At 46.9% G+C, this 16,573-nt stretch overlaps 1 protein-coding gene across 1 annotated transcript; it reads left to right on the top strand.

Annotated features, from left to right (window-relative positions):
- The first annotated feature begins 2,117 nt into the window (after positions 1-2,117).
- Positions 2,118-11,320, top strand: POLE4 (DNA polymerase epsilon 4, accessory subunit). Its single transcript, XM_063453240.1, has 4 exons — positions 2,118-2,429; positions 3,322-3,406; positions 4,100-4,141; positions 11,129-11,320. The coding sequence occupies exons 1-4, from the start codon at positions 2,196-2,198 to the stop codon at positions 11,140-11,142; spliced, it is 375 nt and encodes a 124-aa protein (XP_063309310.1). The 5' UTR covers positions 2,118-2,195; the 3' UTR covers positions 11,143-11,320.
- Positions 11,321-16,573: the final 5,253 nt, after the last annotated feature.

Raw genomic sequence — 16,573 nt, forward strand, 5'->3', positions numbered from 1 at the left:
CACGCCCTGTTCTGCCATAGCACATGACTTGATCCCTTAAGGACATGTGCGCCCCCCACCACCCTGAAACAGGGCCAGGCTAATCCCTTCTTGAAAACCAAGATTGAGTAAATCACACCCTACATCGGACAAATGCACCCCGTCTCTTCTAAAATAACCAGGCAACATTCCCTCCAGTTCCCAGTGGCGTACCACGACGCCACCCAAACGCCGAATGAAGCTCGCCATAGCCCTGTTAACTTTGCCCCTGCATCGAGCCCTTATTGAACCTAAGTAATTCCCCTTCCCCCGAACATGAGTCTATGAATGATTTTAGACAATGTATGAATGTCCCAGAGTGTGGTGTAGTTGAGGACTCACCGCTGATGCCCCCGGCCGCCACAGGCCGCGGGGTTGCTGTCCCTTCGTCCGCCTTGCCAGGCACTGGAGCATCCAATAGTCGCCGACTCCTGCCCGTCTGGTCCCGCCTCGGGACCGCAGGTGTGTTACTCCGTGACCTGTAAGGAGAAGACAACCTGGGTAGTCTGTTCGAATGGCTCCCTACCCGCCCTTCCTCCCTACGCTCCTCTCTGGCCTCCCGAGCTCCGCTCCTCCTTGCCACCCGACTTCCCCTCCCGCCCTCCACTGCCACTCCTGACCTCTCTGGACCAAGCTGACCCCAGTGGCTCTCTGAGAACTGCAGTGCCTGGCCTCCCTCTGGCCGCCTTGTCTGACCTTGCCCCGACCTCTGGTGTCTGGCAGTTTGCAGCATCCTTAGCTCCAGATATCCCGAGCTGTTTGGCCGTCCCTGCTGCACTCCCTTATTCTTCCATTGCTCCCTGCACTGGCCCTCCTTTCGGACGTCTCACTGGGCTCCCTGCTGACCTGGTCCCCCCTGTCTGCCTGTGGGACCGCCTGTGCAGTGGGGCCAGCTGTAGCATTCCCCCCCGTCCCTCAGTGGCACCCCTGGTGGCTGACTCACCGGGATGTTTCTCCCCCTGCCCACCGACCACGTGGGCGATGACTTCTGCGACCGCATTCCTGGCTGTTGTGGAAGCCGCTCCTCCTCCCGCCGTCCTGCCGGCCGCCATTGCGCGGGGCGCCCTCTGACCTCGCGGCCTCCGTTTTGCGACCGTCGTCGCCTGCCCGGCAAGCCTGCCAGACGGCACCTGCCGCACTCCCGTCTCCGCCGCACTTCCGGATCCAGAGGCCGACCCGCCGACCGCAGAAAGGCTCCTCCGCCGCCGAGCTGCAGGAGCCACTCCCGGGCTCAACCTCTGAGGCGGTCTCGTCCTCCGCGCCGGTCTCCTCTCTGGTCCCTCCGCATGGGTGGCAGCTGCACTGAGTTGTTCATGGAGCCAAGCCAGTCCCCTGTCTCGTACCGCTGCCCGGACTCCGACCAGGATCTCCTCCAGCGACGCCATGACCTGCAGAACGAGAAAAAGAAAAGAACTTCGCTGACCAGTCACAAGTAACAGGTTAGTGAAATTCTGATTAAACTGGCCCCTCTCTTAAGATGGCCGCTATTTAAACTGCCTTTTACTCCTCCCCCACTTTGCCCTGCCCTAAACCCACCCCTCAATCCTTTCCACCTGCCCACTCCCTGGCCTTGTCAAGGCCCACTCCCCTGCTTCACTGTTCCGTGGGCTTCATTCCATTGGGCTCTTCGTTTGGTTCGTGATTCGCCTACATTTCGGCATGGTGTTCGGGGATAAAAACAAACACCCACCCCATCGGCCCAAATTAGGATCAATTTTTCAGTCAACATATTTCCACGTCAAATAAACACATTCCTGTAACAATTTGTAATTGTCTCATGTATTGTTAAATTTCCCCCTTTCATTTATATTGTAAAGCACGTTGATTAAGTTGATGCTATATAAATGCCAATAAAAAATATATACACATATATAGATATATTTTATATACACTTTATTTTCTGTCATACTCCAGCAAACCATGGCAATCTATTATAAAATATGGCCATCCACCCTCCACTGTAACAGCCATAGTCCCTCTTATAGAGGTAGGCGTGTCTGCTGATCTCCAACCCTCTCCAGAAGCCTTCTAGCTCCACCCCTCCCTGCCTCACAGTCAGCTGATCTTCTGACTGGGCGTTTAGCGTTTTTGCCCCACGCCCCTTCGCGTTTTATTGGCTCTTACAGCGGCGACACATTTTCCCGCCTTTTCCAGCTCCTGTATCCCAGCTGCTTAGCATGGAGGCGGCTGTTGCTGCCGTCCCTGTACAGGAGTCTCCTCCGCCCGAAGCGGATGGCAGCCAGGCCGAGGTAGACAATGGAAACACAGCGGCGGCGCCTCCTCCTACTCCTCCCGAAAAGCCACAGAAACAGTCCCGGCTGCCCCTGGCCCGGGTGAAAGCTCTGATGAAATCTGATCCAGACGTGTCACTAGCCACCCAGGAGTCTGTGCTTATCATCAGTAAAGCCACGGTGAGAGGGAGCCATTTATTAATGTATTACTGGGTGTGGGGTCTGGAGTCTCCTGGACAGTATACACTGCAGGCAGATCCTCTATATAGCAAGCTGTTTATGGATCAATAATTTTATTATTGAATAACCATGTAATATAATGCCTTAGCTCAGTATGCCCTGGATGGGGGTTTCCTTATGTTAAAAGAAGTGGGTGCAGACTCCCCCCCCCCCCTTCACCCCAGTGACAGCTAAGTGCAGCACTTATAAAATAATAAAATGAATGTGTACTTTAGTTTTGGAACGTTCTATTCGTGCTTGGAACTTGTCATGGTGATATTTATATTGTAGGCATGCGTAAAAATAAAAACTGGAGTTTTTTTGCCCAGCCCATTATTAAATGGCTATCTGTGTTTTGTGTAAAAATGTATCTACAGCAATTCTAAGGATTTTCTGGGGAACCTAACTTAAATCAGTATGAGGTGACCGGAGCTGAGAAGCTGCACACAAAATCACAAATATTTGACCCAAATCATTTTGAAGACTGGCTGGGCTATAACTGTAACAAACCCTTTATATATTTGTTCCTTACATTTGTAGAAAAACCTGCATCTGCCATCAAGGTTTGCAGAACTACATGGGAACAGAGCGAAATAGTCAGGTGTCTTAGTGTAGATTTTCAAACGAGATGTAGAGTAAAAAATATTTTAATGGTATCTTGGCTTATGTAAAATCTCCCATCAATAGTTCTAGGTGAAACTCAGCACTCCGAGATGCTGGCTGTATGATGTGTTAAACCTGCACTAATAATGACATCATTATCAGTGGCTTCCTTTTGGAAGGCTTTTTATTTTTTGACTAGTAGAGAGAAGGCATTTTCCTGGCTCTAATTGCCTTTCTCTTTCTGTAACAGGAATTATTCATTGAAACTATTGCCAAGGATGCTTTTATATATGCTCAACGTGGAAAGAGGAAAACCCTACAGCGCAAAGATCTAGGTAAGCTGAAATTGTGGTCTGTACAACAATTTCCTTATTAAAGCGGCACTGTCACAGTTTGGATACTTTGCTGAATTCACAAAGTCCCTGATGGTTGTCGCTGCTGGTGGCCAAGTAAATGTGAGTTTATTTACCTAAACCTGTCCCTAGCAGTCATCACCATCTTGGTCCGGTGTGGTCCTCCTCATCGCTGATGTCACTGCAGGATCCTCCATAGACTCGGCCAATTCCCTGCAACCGTTACTGATGACAGCTGAAGGGGTTGACACTTAGACTCTGCCTTGTGTCAAAGTTATGTAGGGGGGCAGTGCTGCTTTAAATAGAAAAAAACTAGAAAACTCTGTCTAGACTATTACAGTAAACTGTACATGCATCTTTCTAGTTCAATGGTAGCGGTATGTTCTACTTTTACCTTTTGAGATTTTTGAGTTGGAAACACCCATCATTTGAAAGTGCCAGCTCTATTTTCAATTTGGGTGTATAATCTCCACAAGCTAACCAGAGGAGGAAATGTTGACTCTGTTAGCTGACTTTATTTTCACTTTTCCTCCGCATTTCAGAAGTGTTGCAAATGATGACAAAATGTTAATCTGCAACAAAGGCTTTAACAGTGTCTAACTTTTACAGACTAGTAAGTTGCTGAAAGATGTCAATTGAAACTGTAAACTATACAGTACTTATTTCTCTTTGCAGATAATGCAATAGATGCGATTGACGAGTTTGCTTTTCTGGAAGGTAAGTGCATAGTTTTTTTTTTTTTTTTATATAAATAATTTCTTTATCATAACATTAAGATTTTTGGAAGCTAAGAAAATGTCCCATGTTACAGTTTTGTGATGGAAAGTTTAACCAAATCGAATTTATAAGGCGTGTGTATTATCTTGTATAAGACCCAGCAGACTCATTAATTCACTAAATTGCAACTTCAAACCTTACAGAATGTAATGGGGAATAGGGTTTTCTTTTCAATATTTTTTTAAACACCTGACTTAAAATATTGGGGATTCAGTTACCCACTTGGCAAATTCTTCCTCCTTGTGCTCTCTGCAGTGCAAGGCTAAATAATTAATTTCCCCCCTCCTTTCCCATACGGTTACTGGCAATACTATTGCAAAGATTTTCCTTGCATTATCTGTCCAGGACAGGCATCTTTTGTCTAAAATTTTGAATATATAAGAACTACCCCAAAACTGATTCCCCTATTGGGTATAAGAACTGTACCAACCAGAGGAAGCCCAAATTTGTCTGTCCTTCCGGGGAATAGGTCTAGAAAGAAATGTCTCAATGTGAGCTGAGTCTGCATGGGGCGCAGACTAGGGCAGTGGTAGTCAAGGTTTAGTGCTTGCTGGGAGGCCCTCTAATTGTTAATCTGGCAGAATATGGTGGCTCTTTAATGGCTGCAGAGCCTCTTTAAAACACACACTGGAATTGCAGAAATGGCGTGCTTTCCACGGATCTCCCCCCTCACTTCTGCCGGGGCTGGAACAAGAGAAGGAGCTTGCAGACTGGCTACCCGGAGTGGAACGCATGCCCGTGGGTGTTTGTGGTCCATGGACAATACTTTTCCTGTTCCTACAGGTTTCGCCCCTCCTCGCAGTACAAAAAAAGCTACAAATGTAAAGATATACTTGCCTCTTTCCAGCGCGACTTCATTGATATGTAGTCTGGATGACTATAATATTCATTTAAGAATATTCATTTAAGATACTTTTAAGTATCTGCTGCATTTTTCACAGGTTTTTCTGTAATAAGAGCTCAAATCTTGCTAGAAAAGGCATTTGAGAATTATTCTGATGAAGATCCTGATAATCTATATTTCAAAATGGCTTCTGAATGCCTCTGTGACGACACTAGTGAAAGTGTTTATCAACAAGAATCGTGATATTTGCCTTGGTGGGAAGAGCAGTGCAGTGAAAAGAATGATCAGCAGATGCTTCTTCCAAATATGCACTGTGGTATATGCTCTTTTAACAGGGCTGCATTTTATGATCCTTTTTACATAATGTATTAAAGGCAACGGCAGAAGGAAAGCATGTCTTCCCTCAGGACAAGAAGCTTTATTGGAACATCGAATTCTTCTCTGGATGTAGTTGGTAGGAATTTTTAATTCAAAGGAGATATTCTGGCTTCATTAAAGGGCATAAACTTCAAGACAAAAATCAAAGAAAAAGCACTAAGGCTAGCCACGCAGGAAAATTGACACCAGACCGGTAGGAGGAAGGAAGACTACCTCTATTTGCAAAAAATAGAATGCGACCATCTTACTCTGAAATCTTGCCTTCAATAATTCATTCTACAGAAATAAGATAAGCTCTTTACACAGTTTTTTTTTTTTTTTTTTTGCACACCTCATCAAAAATGTCATAGAAAATGTTCTGAAGGACAATATCGAGGAGCCTATAAAAGTAGCTTTATTTTATTTTTTATTTATTTTTTAATTTTTTATTTTGGACCTAAAAAAAGTACATGGATGAGAAGTTCATATTGGCAACTATCCATTCAGCATTTCATCATTTACTAGCTTCCCTATATTTAAAGGGACCCTCCAGACACCCAGACCACTACTGCCTATTGGCGTGGTCTTGGTGCCAACTCCCACTACCCATAATCCTGCCAGTGTAATTATTGCAGTATTCATAAACTGCAATGATTACCTCGCAGGGTTAAGTTGTCCTCCTATTGGCTGTCTATCAGGCAGCCACTAGAGGGACTTCCGCATTCTTAGAACACGAAAAGTGTGTTATACGACACTGGACGTCCTCATGCTATGTGAGGACCTCAAGTGTCGCCGAAATCCCCATTTGAAAGCATTAAAGAATGCTTTCCTATGGGGAGGCCTAGTGCGCGGCCATTGCCACGCATGCACATTAGGTCTCCCCTGACTGCTGGGGAGTAGAGTAGGCGCAGCCTGACCTAGTGCCATCGGCGTTCCATTAGAGAACTGAAACATGGGTGGATGGATATATTTGCACTCCAGGATAGGGAGTCAGAGCCGTGTGTGTGTGTGTGTGTGTATGTATGTATGTATATGTTTTTTAGCTCAATGTAATTGTTCTGGTGAATATAGTCAGTCTCTGCAGACTTTTTGCAGTAAACCGTGTTTACACTAAAATCTAGGGACACCTTCAGTGGCCACTCCTCTGATTGTAACTAAAAGTGCTTCCTGTGGCAGTGTGCAGCATGGAGACACTGAACTTTCCTCATGGAGATGCATTGATTCAATTAATCTGAGTAAATGCTGATTGGCCAGGGCGGCATTGGTCCTGTCACCTTGACGATCTCAGCCAATCATATGCTTTTCCGCATTGGACTGGCTGAAATCTTCAATTATGGTGTGGATTGGTGGCGGGGCCAGCAACTGCAGAGCCTTGGAGAGCTGGAAATAAGGCAAGTTTTAACCCTTTCTAAGAGAGCAAGCCACCTGAATGGTAGTATTGACACTATAGGGTCAGGAATACATGCTTGTAGTGTTTAAGAAAAGGGAAAAAAAATTACATCTTTAAAATCAGGGTGTTGCCATTCGATCTTTATTTTCCACATGATTATCCACCAAACTTCTGATAGTTCTTACAGGTTTTCGGAATAAGTAAGTATACAACGGACTTCTAAATCAGGTTCTAAAGAACAGCTATAGAGAAATGACTGTTTCCTCTTTCCTAGAAGATAATGACTGGGTTTAAACAAAGAGAATCTCAACTAATTATTTCTCAAAATATATTGCTCTTAGGGATCATTATAGACTCATAACAGTTTAAGCTTTTTCTTTCTATGGTTTTTAGGGTGGATTTGATATAAATAATTTGAAATCTCTATTTAAATCATTATGGATCAGTTGTCTATAAAACCATGTAAAATATGCAGTCACTGGATCTGTTCCTTCTGTCTATGAAGCTTTGTATTGCTGAATCTCGACTGTCTCCAGTGCTTCATCTGACTTGGATAACAGACATCAGGATGAATATCACACAGCAGTGAGGAATCTGTCCCAGAACTGCAGTGGGGTTGGGGTGTGTGGGGTTGGGGTGTGTGGGGTTGGGGTGTGTGGGGTTGGGGTGTGTGGGGTTGGGGTGTGTGGGGTTGGGGTGTGTGGGGTTGGGGTGTGTGGGGTTGGGGTGTGTGGGGTTGGGTTGGGGTGTGTGTGTGTGTGTGTGTGTGTGTGTGTGTGGGGTTGGTGTGTGTGTGTGTGTGGGGTTGGTGTGTGTGTGTGTGTGTGTGTGGGGTTGGTGTGTGTGTGTGTGGGGTTGGTGTGTGTGTGTGTGTGTGTGGGGTTGGTGTGTGTGTGTGTGTGTGTGGGGTTGGTGTGTGTGTGTGTGTGTGTGTGGGGTTGGTGTGTGTGTGTGTGTGTGTGTGTGTGGGGTTGGTGTGTGTGTGTGTGTGTGTGTGTGTGGGGTTGGTGTGTGTGTGTGTGTGTGTGTGTGTGTGGGGTTGGTGTGTGTGTGTGTGTGTGTGGGGTTGGTGTGTGTGTGTGTGTGTGTGGGGTTGGTGTGTGTGTGTGTGTGTGTGTGGGGTTGGTGTGTGTGTGTGTGTGTGTGTGTGTGTGGGGTTGGTGTGTGTGTGTGTGTGTGTGTGTGTGTGTGTGTGTGTGGGGTTGGTGTGTGTGTGTGTGTGTGTGTGTGTGTGGGGTTGGTGTGTGTGTGTGTGTGTGTGTGTGTGGGGTTGGTGTGTGTGTGTGTGTGTGTGTGTGGGGTTGGTGTGTGTGTGTGTGTGTGTGTGTGGGGTTGGTGTGTGTGTGTGTGTGGGGTTGGTGTGTGTGGGGTTGGTGTGTGTGTGTGTGTGTGTGTGTGTGGGGTTGGGGTGTGTGTGTGGGGTTGGGGTTGGGGTGTGTGTGTGTGGGGGGGGGTTGGGGTGTGTGTGTGTGTGTGTGTGTGTGGGGGGGGTTGGGGTGGGTGTGTGTGTGTGTGTGTGTGTGGGGGGGGGGTTGGGGTGGGTGTGTGTGTGTGTGTGTGTGTGTGGGGGGGGGGTTGGGGTGTGTGTGTGTGTGTGGGGGGGGGTTGGGGTGTGTGTGTGTGTGTGTGTGTGTGTGTGGGGGGGGGGGGGTTGGGGTGTGTGTGTGTGGGGGGGGGGTTGGGGGGTGTGTGTGTGTGGGGGGGGGGTTGGGGTGTGTGTGTGTGGTGTGTGGGGTTGGGGTGTGTGTGTGTGGGGTTGGGGTGTGTGGTGTGTGGGGTTGGGGTGTGTGGTGTGTGGGGTTGGGGTGTGTGTGTGTGGGGTTGGGGTGTGTGTGTGGGGTTGGGGTGTGTGTGTGTGTGGGGTTGGGGTGTGTGTGTGTGTGGGGTTGGGGTGTGTGTGTGTGGGGTTGGGGTGTGTGTGTGGGGTTGGGGTGTGTGTGTGTGGGGTTGGGGTGTGTGTGTGTGTGGGGTTGGGGTGTGTGTGTGTGGGGTTGGGGTGTGTGTGTGTGGGGTTGGGGTGTGTGTGTGTGGGGTTGGGGTGTGTGTGTGTGTGTGTGGGGTTGGGGTGTGTGTGTGGGGTTGGGGTGTGTGTGTGTGTGTGGGGTTGGGGTGTGTGTGTGTGTGTGGGGTTGGGGTGTGTGTGTGTGTGTGTGGGGTTGGGGTGTGTGTGTGTGTGTGGGGTTGGGGTGTGTGTGTGTGGGGTTGGGGTGTGTGTGTGTGTGTGTGTGTGGGGTTGGGGTGTGTGTGTGTGTGTGTGTGTGTGTGGGGTTGGGGTGTGTGTGTGTGTGGGGTTGGGGTGTGTGTGTGTGTGTGTGTGTGGTTGGGGTGTGTGTGTGTGTGTGGGGTTGGGGTGTGTGTGTGTGTGTGGGGTTGGGGTGTGTGTGTGTGTGTGGGGTTGGGGTGTGTGTGTGTGTGTGTGTGGGGTTGGGGTGTGTGTGTGTGTGTGTGGGGTTGGGGTGTGTGTGTGTGTGTGGGGTTGGGGTGTGTGTGTGTGTGTGTGGGGTTGGGGTGTGTGTGTGTGTGTGTGTGGGGTTGGGGTGTGTGTGTGTGTGTGTGTGGGGTTGGGGTGTGTGTGTGTGTGTGTGTGGGGTTGGGGTGTGTGTGTGTGTGTGTGTGGGGTTGGGGTGTGTGTGTGTGTGTGTGTGTGTGTGGTTGGGGTGTGTGTGTGTGTGTGTGTGTGTGGGGTTGGGGTGTGTGTGTGTGTGGGGTTGGGGTGTGTGTGTGTGTGTGTGTGGGGTTGGGGTGTGTGTGTGTGTGGGGTTGGGGGGTGTGTGTGTGTGTGGGGTTGGGGGGTGTGTGTGTGTGTGGGGTTGGGGTGTGTGTGTGTGTGTGTGGGGTTGGGGTGTGTGTGTGTGGGGTTGGGGTGTGTGTGTGTGTGTGTGGGGTTGGGGTGTGTGTGTGTGTGTGTGGGGTTGGGGTGTGTGTGTGTGTGTGTGGGGTTGGGGTGTGTGTGTGTGTGTGTGGGGTTGGGGTGTGTGTGTGTGTGTGTGGGGTTGGGGTGTGTGTGTGTGTGTGTGGGGTTGGGGTGTGTGTGTGTGTGTGTGGGGTTGGGGTGTGTGTGTGGGGTTGGGGTGTGTGTGTGGGGTTGGGGTGTGTGTGTGGGGTTGGGGTGTGTGTGTGGGGTTGGGGTGTGTGTGTGTGTGTGGGGTTGGGGTGTGTGTGTGTGTGTGTGTGTGGGGTTGGGGTGTGTGTGTGTGTGGGGTTGGGGGGTGTGTGTGTGTGGGGTTGGGGGGTGTGTGTGTGTGTGGGGTTGGGGGGTGTGTGTGTGTGTGTGTGTGTGGGGTTGGGGTGTGTGTGTGTGTGTGGGGTTGGGGTGTGTGTGTGTGTGTGTGTGTGTGTGGGGTTGGGGGGGGTGTGTGTGTGTGTGTGGGGTTGGGGTGTGTGTGTGTGTGTGTGTGTGTGGGGTTGGGGGGTGTGTGTGTGTGTGTGTGTGTGTGTGTGTGTGTGGGGTTGGGGTGTGTGTGTGTGTGGGGTTGGGGTGTGTGTGTGTGTGTGTGTGTGGGGTTGGGGTGTGTGTGTGTGGGGTTGGGGTGTGTGTGTGTGTGTGTGTGGGGTTGGGGTGTGTGTGGGGTTGGGGTGTGTGTGTGTGTGTGTGTGTGTGGGGTTGGGGTGTGTGTGTGTGTGTGTGTGTGGGGTTGGGGTGTGTGTGTGGGGTTGGGGTGTGTGTGTGTGTGTGTGGGGTTGGGGTGTGTGTGTGTGTGTGGGGTTGGGGTGTGTGTGGGGTTGGGGTGGGGTTGGGGTGTGTGTGGGGTTGGGGTGGGGTTGGGGTGTGTGTGTGTGTGTGGGGTTGGGGTGTGTGTGTGTGTGTGTGTGTGGGGGGTTGGGGGGTGTGTGTGTGTGTGGGGGGTTGGGGGGTGTGTGTGTGTGTGTGTGTGTGGGGTTGGGGGGTGTGTGTGTGTGTGTGTGTGTGGGGTTGGGGTGTGTGTGTGTGTGTGTGTGTGTGGGGTTGGGGGGTGTGTGTGTGTGTGTGTGTGTGGGGGGTTGGGGTGTGTGTGTGTGTGGGGGGGGTTGGGGTGTGTGTGTGTGTGTGTGTGTGTGGGGGGGGGGGTTGGGGTGGGGTTGGGGGGTGTGTGTGTGGGGTTGGGGGGTGTGTGTGTGGGGTTGGGGTGTGTGTGTGGGGTTGGGGTGTGTTTTTTTTTTTTTTTTTTTTTTTTTAAACGGACAAAGTATTTTATTACTTTAATGTTTCTTTAAGCAACAAGAGACTTTATTTTATTGAGTGAGTTAATTCCTTTAAGTAGTTTTGTTTGTAAAGTACAATCTTAAAATGTAAGCAAAGTACTAAATGTTCTGTTTTCCTATTTTTTTTATTTTATATATTTCTTTTGCTTTTAAGGTACCCTAGATTGACCCTGGTTGGACATGGCATCAGAAACTCGCCTTATGGCATATTGAGGAACAGCAGGATTTTATTTTGTTTCACATTCACCACTGTAGAACAAACTCTTTATTTTTTTTTCATGATTCATGCCATATTGTATAATATGTATATAATTGTGTTTATTATAAAATGGTAAAGTATCTTAAACATGACTGCTTTATTGGTAAACTTTTGTTTAGTGTGCAGTTCTTTGCTAATCATTATTACATTCTGCTACACTTTGATTCAATGAATTTCACATTTTTGGTCAAGATAATCAAACTGAAATGCCAGATAGTTTGCAGCTACATTTGCTTAACACTTTAAGGATGGAGGCAATTGTCCAACTTTGGACTAAGATTCTCTTTAAACATTTTGTAGACTTTTTAGGAGTATTCTGCTGACAGGGTCAATTAAAGTGCTGTAGATTCACAGGTAGTTAACCCCACCCCTTAAGGACAGAGGCAATAGTCCAATTTGTGAACAAAACCTAGAATTTGTATAGTTTGTTCCACTGTTTATATAACTATGTGTGTCCCTTCCCACATTTTGCACATAAGTTACAATTTAAAGTGCACCTCATGAAAAAAATTCCAAAATATATTTGTATATCATTCTATTTTTTTTTATTTTTTTTTTAGTACTTTATTTTTGCATCCTGCCGGACAAAGAGGAATGATAACATTGCATGGGCCTACGCAGAAGCCACGAAACATATATATATATATATATATATATATATGTATATATATGTATATATGTATATATGTGTATATGTGTATATGTGTATATGTATATATGTGTATATATATGTATGTGTATATGTATATATGTGTATATATATGTATGTGTATATATGTATGTGTATATATGTATATATGTATATATATGAATAACATCCATGTTAACTGTACATAGATACTTCAAACTAGTTCACACGAGGCTTGATGTCGTCACTGTCTCTGTCCACCAGGGGATTTTTTCTTTTTAGAGATTCACATTACATCGTGCTGGTGAAACCATTGGAAAAAGCAATCGTGGAACATAAAATATAACATATAACCTAATGTATTGTAACCTGATAGGGTTGCCTCGTCCCGTAATATAGGGGTTCACCCTGGCGCACCTTACCGTGTACCTATCTTGCAACACGATTTGAGTGTAAAGTACGTTTTGGTTCATGTTGCGTGGTTATGCACCGTTGTTTTAGAACGTATGTGTAGAACTTCCGTGCTCACCCCGTCTCCGTTTACCGAGAAACGGGGGGATTAGGAAGGGAATAAAAAGTAAAGAGAGAAGAAAAAGGGGGCAAGAAGTGAGAGCAGGGAAAGGGGGTATATGGGGTGGGTCGTATGCGACGTCCCAGCGCAGTGTGGTAATGTTCGTTATTCTTATCGGCATGTGTTGTGCTATGCGGTGATCGGGAGTACATAGTCATGCCATGGTTCCCACACTCTGTCAAATTTAGGTGAGGTGCCTTTCAATCTGGCCGTTAGACTATCCATTAGGTGTACCTCTTTTATTGTACCTATTACTCTCTGGGTGGTGGGTAAGTCTGTTTGTAACCATGTTTGTGCTATCGATCTCCTAGCTGCTAGTGTAATTTTATGGAGTAATGTTTGTTCAACTCTCGTCCAATTATCTACGGGTCTGTTCAGGAGGTATGTCCATGGGTTTAGGTCGGGTGCCTTGTGGAATATCCCATTGACTACTTGGTGTATCTTAGCCCAGAATGCTTGAGCTTTGGGACAATCCCACCACATGTGAAAGTATGTACCCTTATGTCCGCAATCCCTCCAACAGTCGTCAGTGGGTGTCTGACCCATGCGGTGTAGTGTAACTGGGGTAGTGTACCACCTGAACATTGTTTTGTAGGATTGCTCCTGTAGTGTTACACTTATAGATACCTTATGGTTTGCCTCCCAGATGTCCCTCCATTCCTCACCCTCTAGTACCTCTCCCAGGTCTCTTTCCCACGCCTCCGTGTATGTCAATGGTCCCCACTCTTTTGATTCTGAGCATATGTGTGCATACATTGTGGTAATTAAGCCTTTTCGTGTATATTCATTCAGACACATTTTTTCATAGAATGTTAGGGGAGTGGTTGCTGCTCGTCGAACGTCTGTCTGTTGAACGTAGTCTCATCTGTATATACCGGAAGAAGTCAGCTGGGGTGAGGTGTGTTCTCTGTTGGAGTATGTCAAAGGGGACTAGTTTCTTTTGTTCATACATATGGCAGATCCTCTGAATCCCTGCTGTATCTATGTTAGTGAAGTCCCTAGCTGCTATGCCTGGGGGGAATGCCCTGTTCCTCAGTATAGGGGTCATGGGTGAGTGTCGATGTTAAGTTATATTTGTGGGCACATGTGTCCCATATGGTTAGGGAATTCAGTATGGCTGGGCAAGTCGTCCTCAGGATAGGCCTGTCTTCTTTGCTTACCCACATGTGATACTGCGGGAGGTTGGTCCCTGTCATGAGCGACTCCAGGTCTACCCACCTTCTAACCTCCAGGGGAGAATGCCACATAGCGACCTGTGCCAATTGCGCCGCTAGGTAGTAGGAGTAGAGGTGTGGCAGGCCCAGCCCCCCTCTTTGTTTCTGTTTAAATAGTATATTCCTGGAGATCCTGTGCCTGCGGTTGTGCCATATGAAATCGCCTATTGCTTTTCTGGAGGTGCGCCAGGTCTGATTTGAGCAGTCTGACAGGCAGTGCCTGAAAGAGAAACAGGATTCTTGGTAAGATGTTCATTTTTACTGTGTGGATGCGCCCTATCCAGGATATGGGTTTGTCTTGCCAATTGTCCATGTCGTGTATGAGTGTCTTAATCAGGGGGGTGTAGTTCAAGCGGTGTAAATGTTTGGGGTCAGCAGACAGGCGTACTTTAGATGGTCACGCACTATTGTAATATTGTGAGTTTCCTGTATGGTCGTTATGTCCTCTGTTGTCATACCGAGTGGGAGGGCACTTGATTTATCCAAGTTCGCCTTGTAGCCGGAGAAGGCCCCGAACTGTGTCAGTAGGCCTCTGAGTGCTGCCATGGATGCTGTGGGATTCGTGAGGGTCAACAGAACATCATCCGCGTAGGCGGAGGCGAGAAACTCTTGTCCCGCTACTTTGATCCCTGTAATCAGAGGGTGTCGTCGCATGGCTTGCATGAGTGGCTCAAGCGACAGCACAAACAGGAGGGGGGAGAGGGGACAGCCTTGTCTGGTTCCGTTCCTCAGAAAGAAGGGTTGGGGTCCTGCTCCCGTCATCCTGACTTGTGCAGAAGCATGGTTGTACATGGCCTTGATTGATGTTTGTATATCATTCTTGATTGTTGAATGCCTTATGTCTACGATTTAAACTTTTTGTAGTGAACGCTAAACCTATAGCCGCTTTAGTTTTACACAACATAATCTTATCTCTACACTATGTCGAACACTAAAACAGCGCTGCTACTACTGAGGAATTTCCCAGTTCATAGTACAGCTAGATGGGAAAGCTATAGTGTCAGGATAATGAGTTTGAAACCCCTGTTACTTTTGGGGTTCATCAGAATGGATCATGTCTAAGCACTTTGTATAAAAGAGCTTCAATGGTGTGAATTGGCTCTACTTCATGAGACCTGCCTGAAGGCAACATTCTAAGAAAACAAAAAAAAAAAACACCCAGATACAAAGGCACAATAGCCTCTTCACATTCATTAAAGTTTGCACCTGTTTACTATAAGACATGGTTTAGTTATCTGTGCTTTAAGCACTTATACAAGTCTTCAGTGGGATGTTTCCTCGTCTTTAAAAACCCACTCATGAGCTTATGTTGGCATACAGTTAAAGTCTCGAGGAACTTCTAAGGTTAACTATTTATGTTAACTGAGGAAATAGTGGGAAAAGAAAACAAAACATCTTGCTTAAGCCACATGTCTCTTGTGTGCAGCCCTTTCAAAATCCAAATAATCTGTGGCTGTTCAATCAGACTTCCCAGTACAGCTCAATAAGAAGTATTTGCGAGGCAGGTGCTCTGGAAAATTGCCTGCTTCTTGAGTTTTGATCAACCGAGGTATGATTGCTATATTAAAAGTGCCAGATTATATTAAAATCTGCACTTTTTGTAAAATGAGAAATTTAATTTGGCACAAAGTGAATCCAGCAACGTTTCGACCCTACAATAGGTCTTTGACAAACTTGACAAAGACCCATTGTAGGGTCGACACAAATGTGCCTTATTGAGCTTTGGAGTATCTGCCTGTGTCTTTTTATTTATTTTTTTCCTCGTATGAATGAGTGCAGTTCTTAATCTTTTTTGGGGTGTGTGTGTATACACATTGCAACAAAACACATTGTGATAGTTTAATTTTTCTTTTGCATTGTGTCAACTGAGGTGAAGGCCGGCAGTAATGCCTAATTCATAATGAACACATTCATTAATTCTTCAGTTTATTTTGTATCTGACACATAATGGGTTTTATAGCTTTTTATATTGAATATTTTTTATAAATTATAAGCTTTGCTGAATGCACATTGTCTGGTGCAATGCCTGATTTCCTGGAGGGTATCACTTCCCTGAGCCCAGCATGGGTGACTCTAATTTATGTGAAGCATAGATTAATTTATAAAGCACTAACAAATTTGGCAGTGATGTGCAATGGGTGGGGCGAACAAAACACTTGTGACCAGATGAGTTTGACACACAGGAACAGAGGGGTTGAGGGTTTTGCTCAATGAGCTTACATGCGAACGGGAGTTGGGTATAGTGACACAAAAGGTAAGGATATGGTAGAAAAGTAGGTTGCTAGAATAGTATTCACTATATGACCGTTGCAGGAGAGGAATCATGGTACGGGGCTAAGCTTTTTTTAATGTATATGCTTTCCTGAAGAATGAAGTAATTTATTTTTTTTGATACTGAGTGAACGTCTAACAGAAGGGAAGGGAGTTCCATTGGAACGTTGTGGCCCTAGAGAAGGCGAGCATCAGAGTTAGGCGTACAAACAGAGGATAGATGTAGGTCTTTGGCGGGGTAAAGGGGCCTAGACGGGGACATACTTGTGTTTTTAGGGAGGATAGGTAAGTTGGAGCAGCATTATGTAGAGATTTGTAAGCAAGAACCAGAATTTTAAATTGAGCCCTATAACCTATGGGAAGCCAATGCAGGGACTGACAAAGGGAGGGAGGCGAAGGAGGACAGGAAGAGATGAGCCTCGCCTCCACATTCATTATAGACTTGTGGGGCAAGTTGGGAGCACATAAGACCACTGAGAATCAGATTGCAGTAGTCAAGGCGAGAGAGGATAGCGTCATTGACCAGCACCGTAACTACATCTGGCGTTCAGTAGAGGTGGATGCATGCAATGTTTTTTAGATGGAAGTGGCAGGATTTGACGATCAACTGGACACGAAGGGTGAAGGAGAGGTTGGAGTCCAAGAGAACACCTAGA

This window comes from Pelobates fuscus, chromosome 5, assembly GCF_036172605.1.
Source record: "Pelobates fuscus isolate aPelFus1 chromosome 5, aPelFus1.pri, whole genome shotgun sequence".
Lineage (NCBI taxonomy): Eukaryota > Metazoa > Chordata > Amphibia > Anura > Pelobatidae > Pelobates > Pelobates fuscus.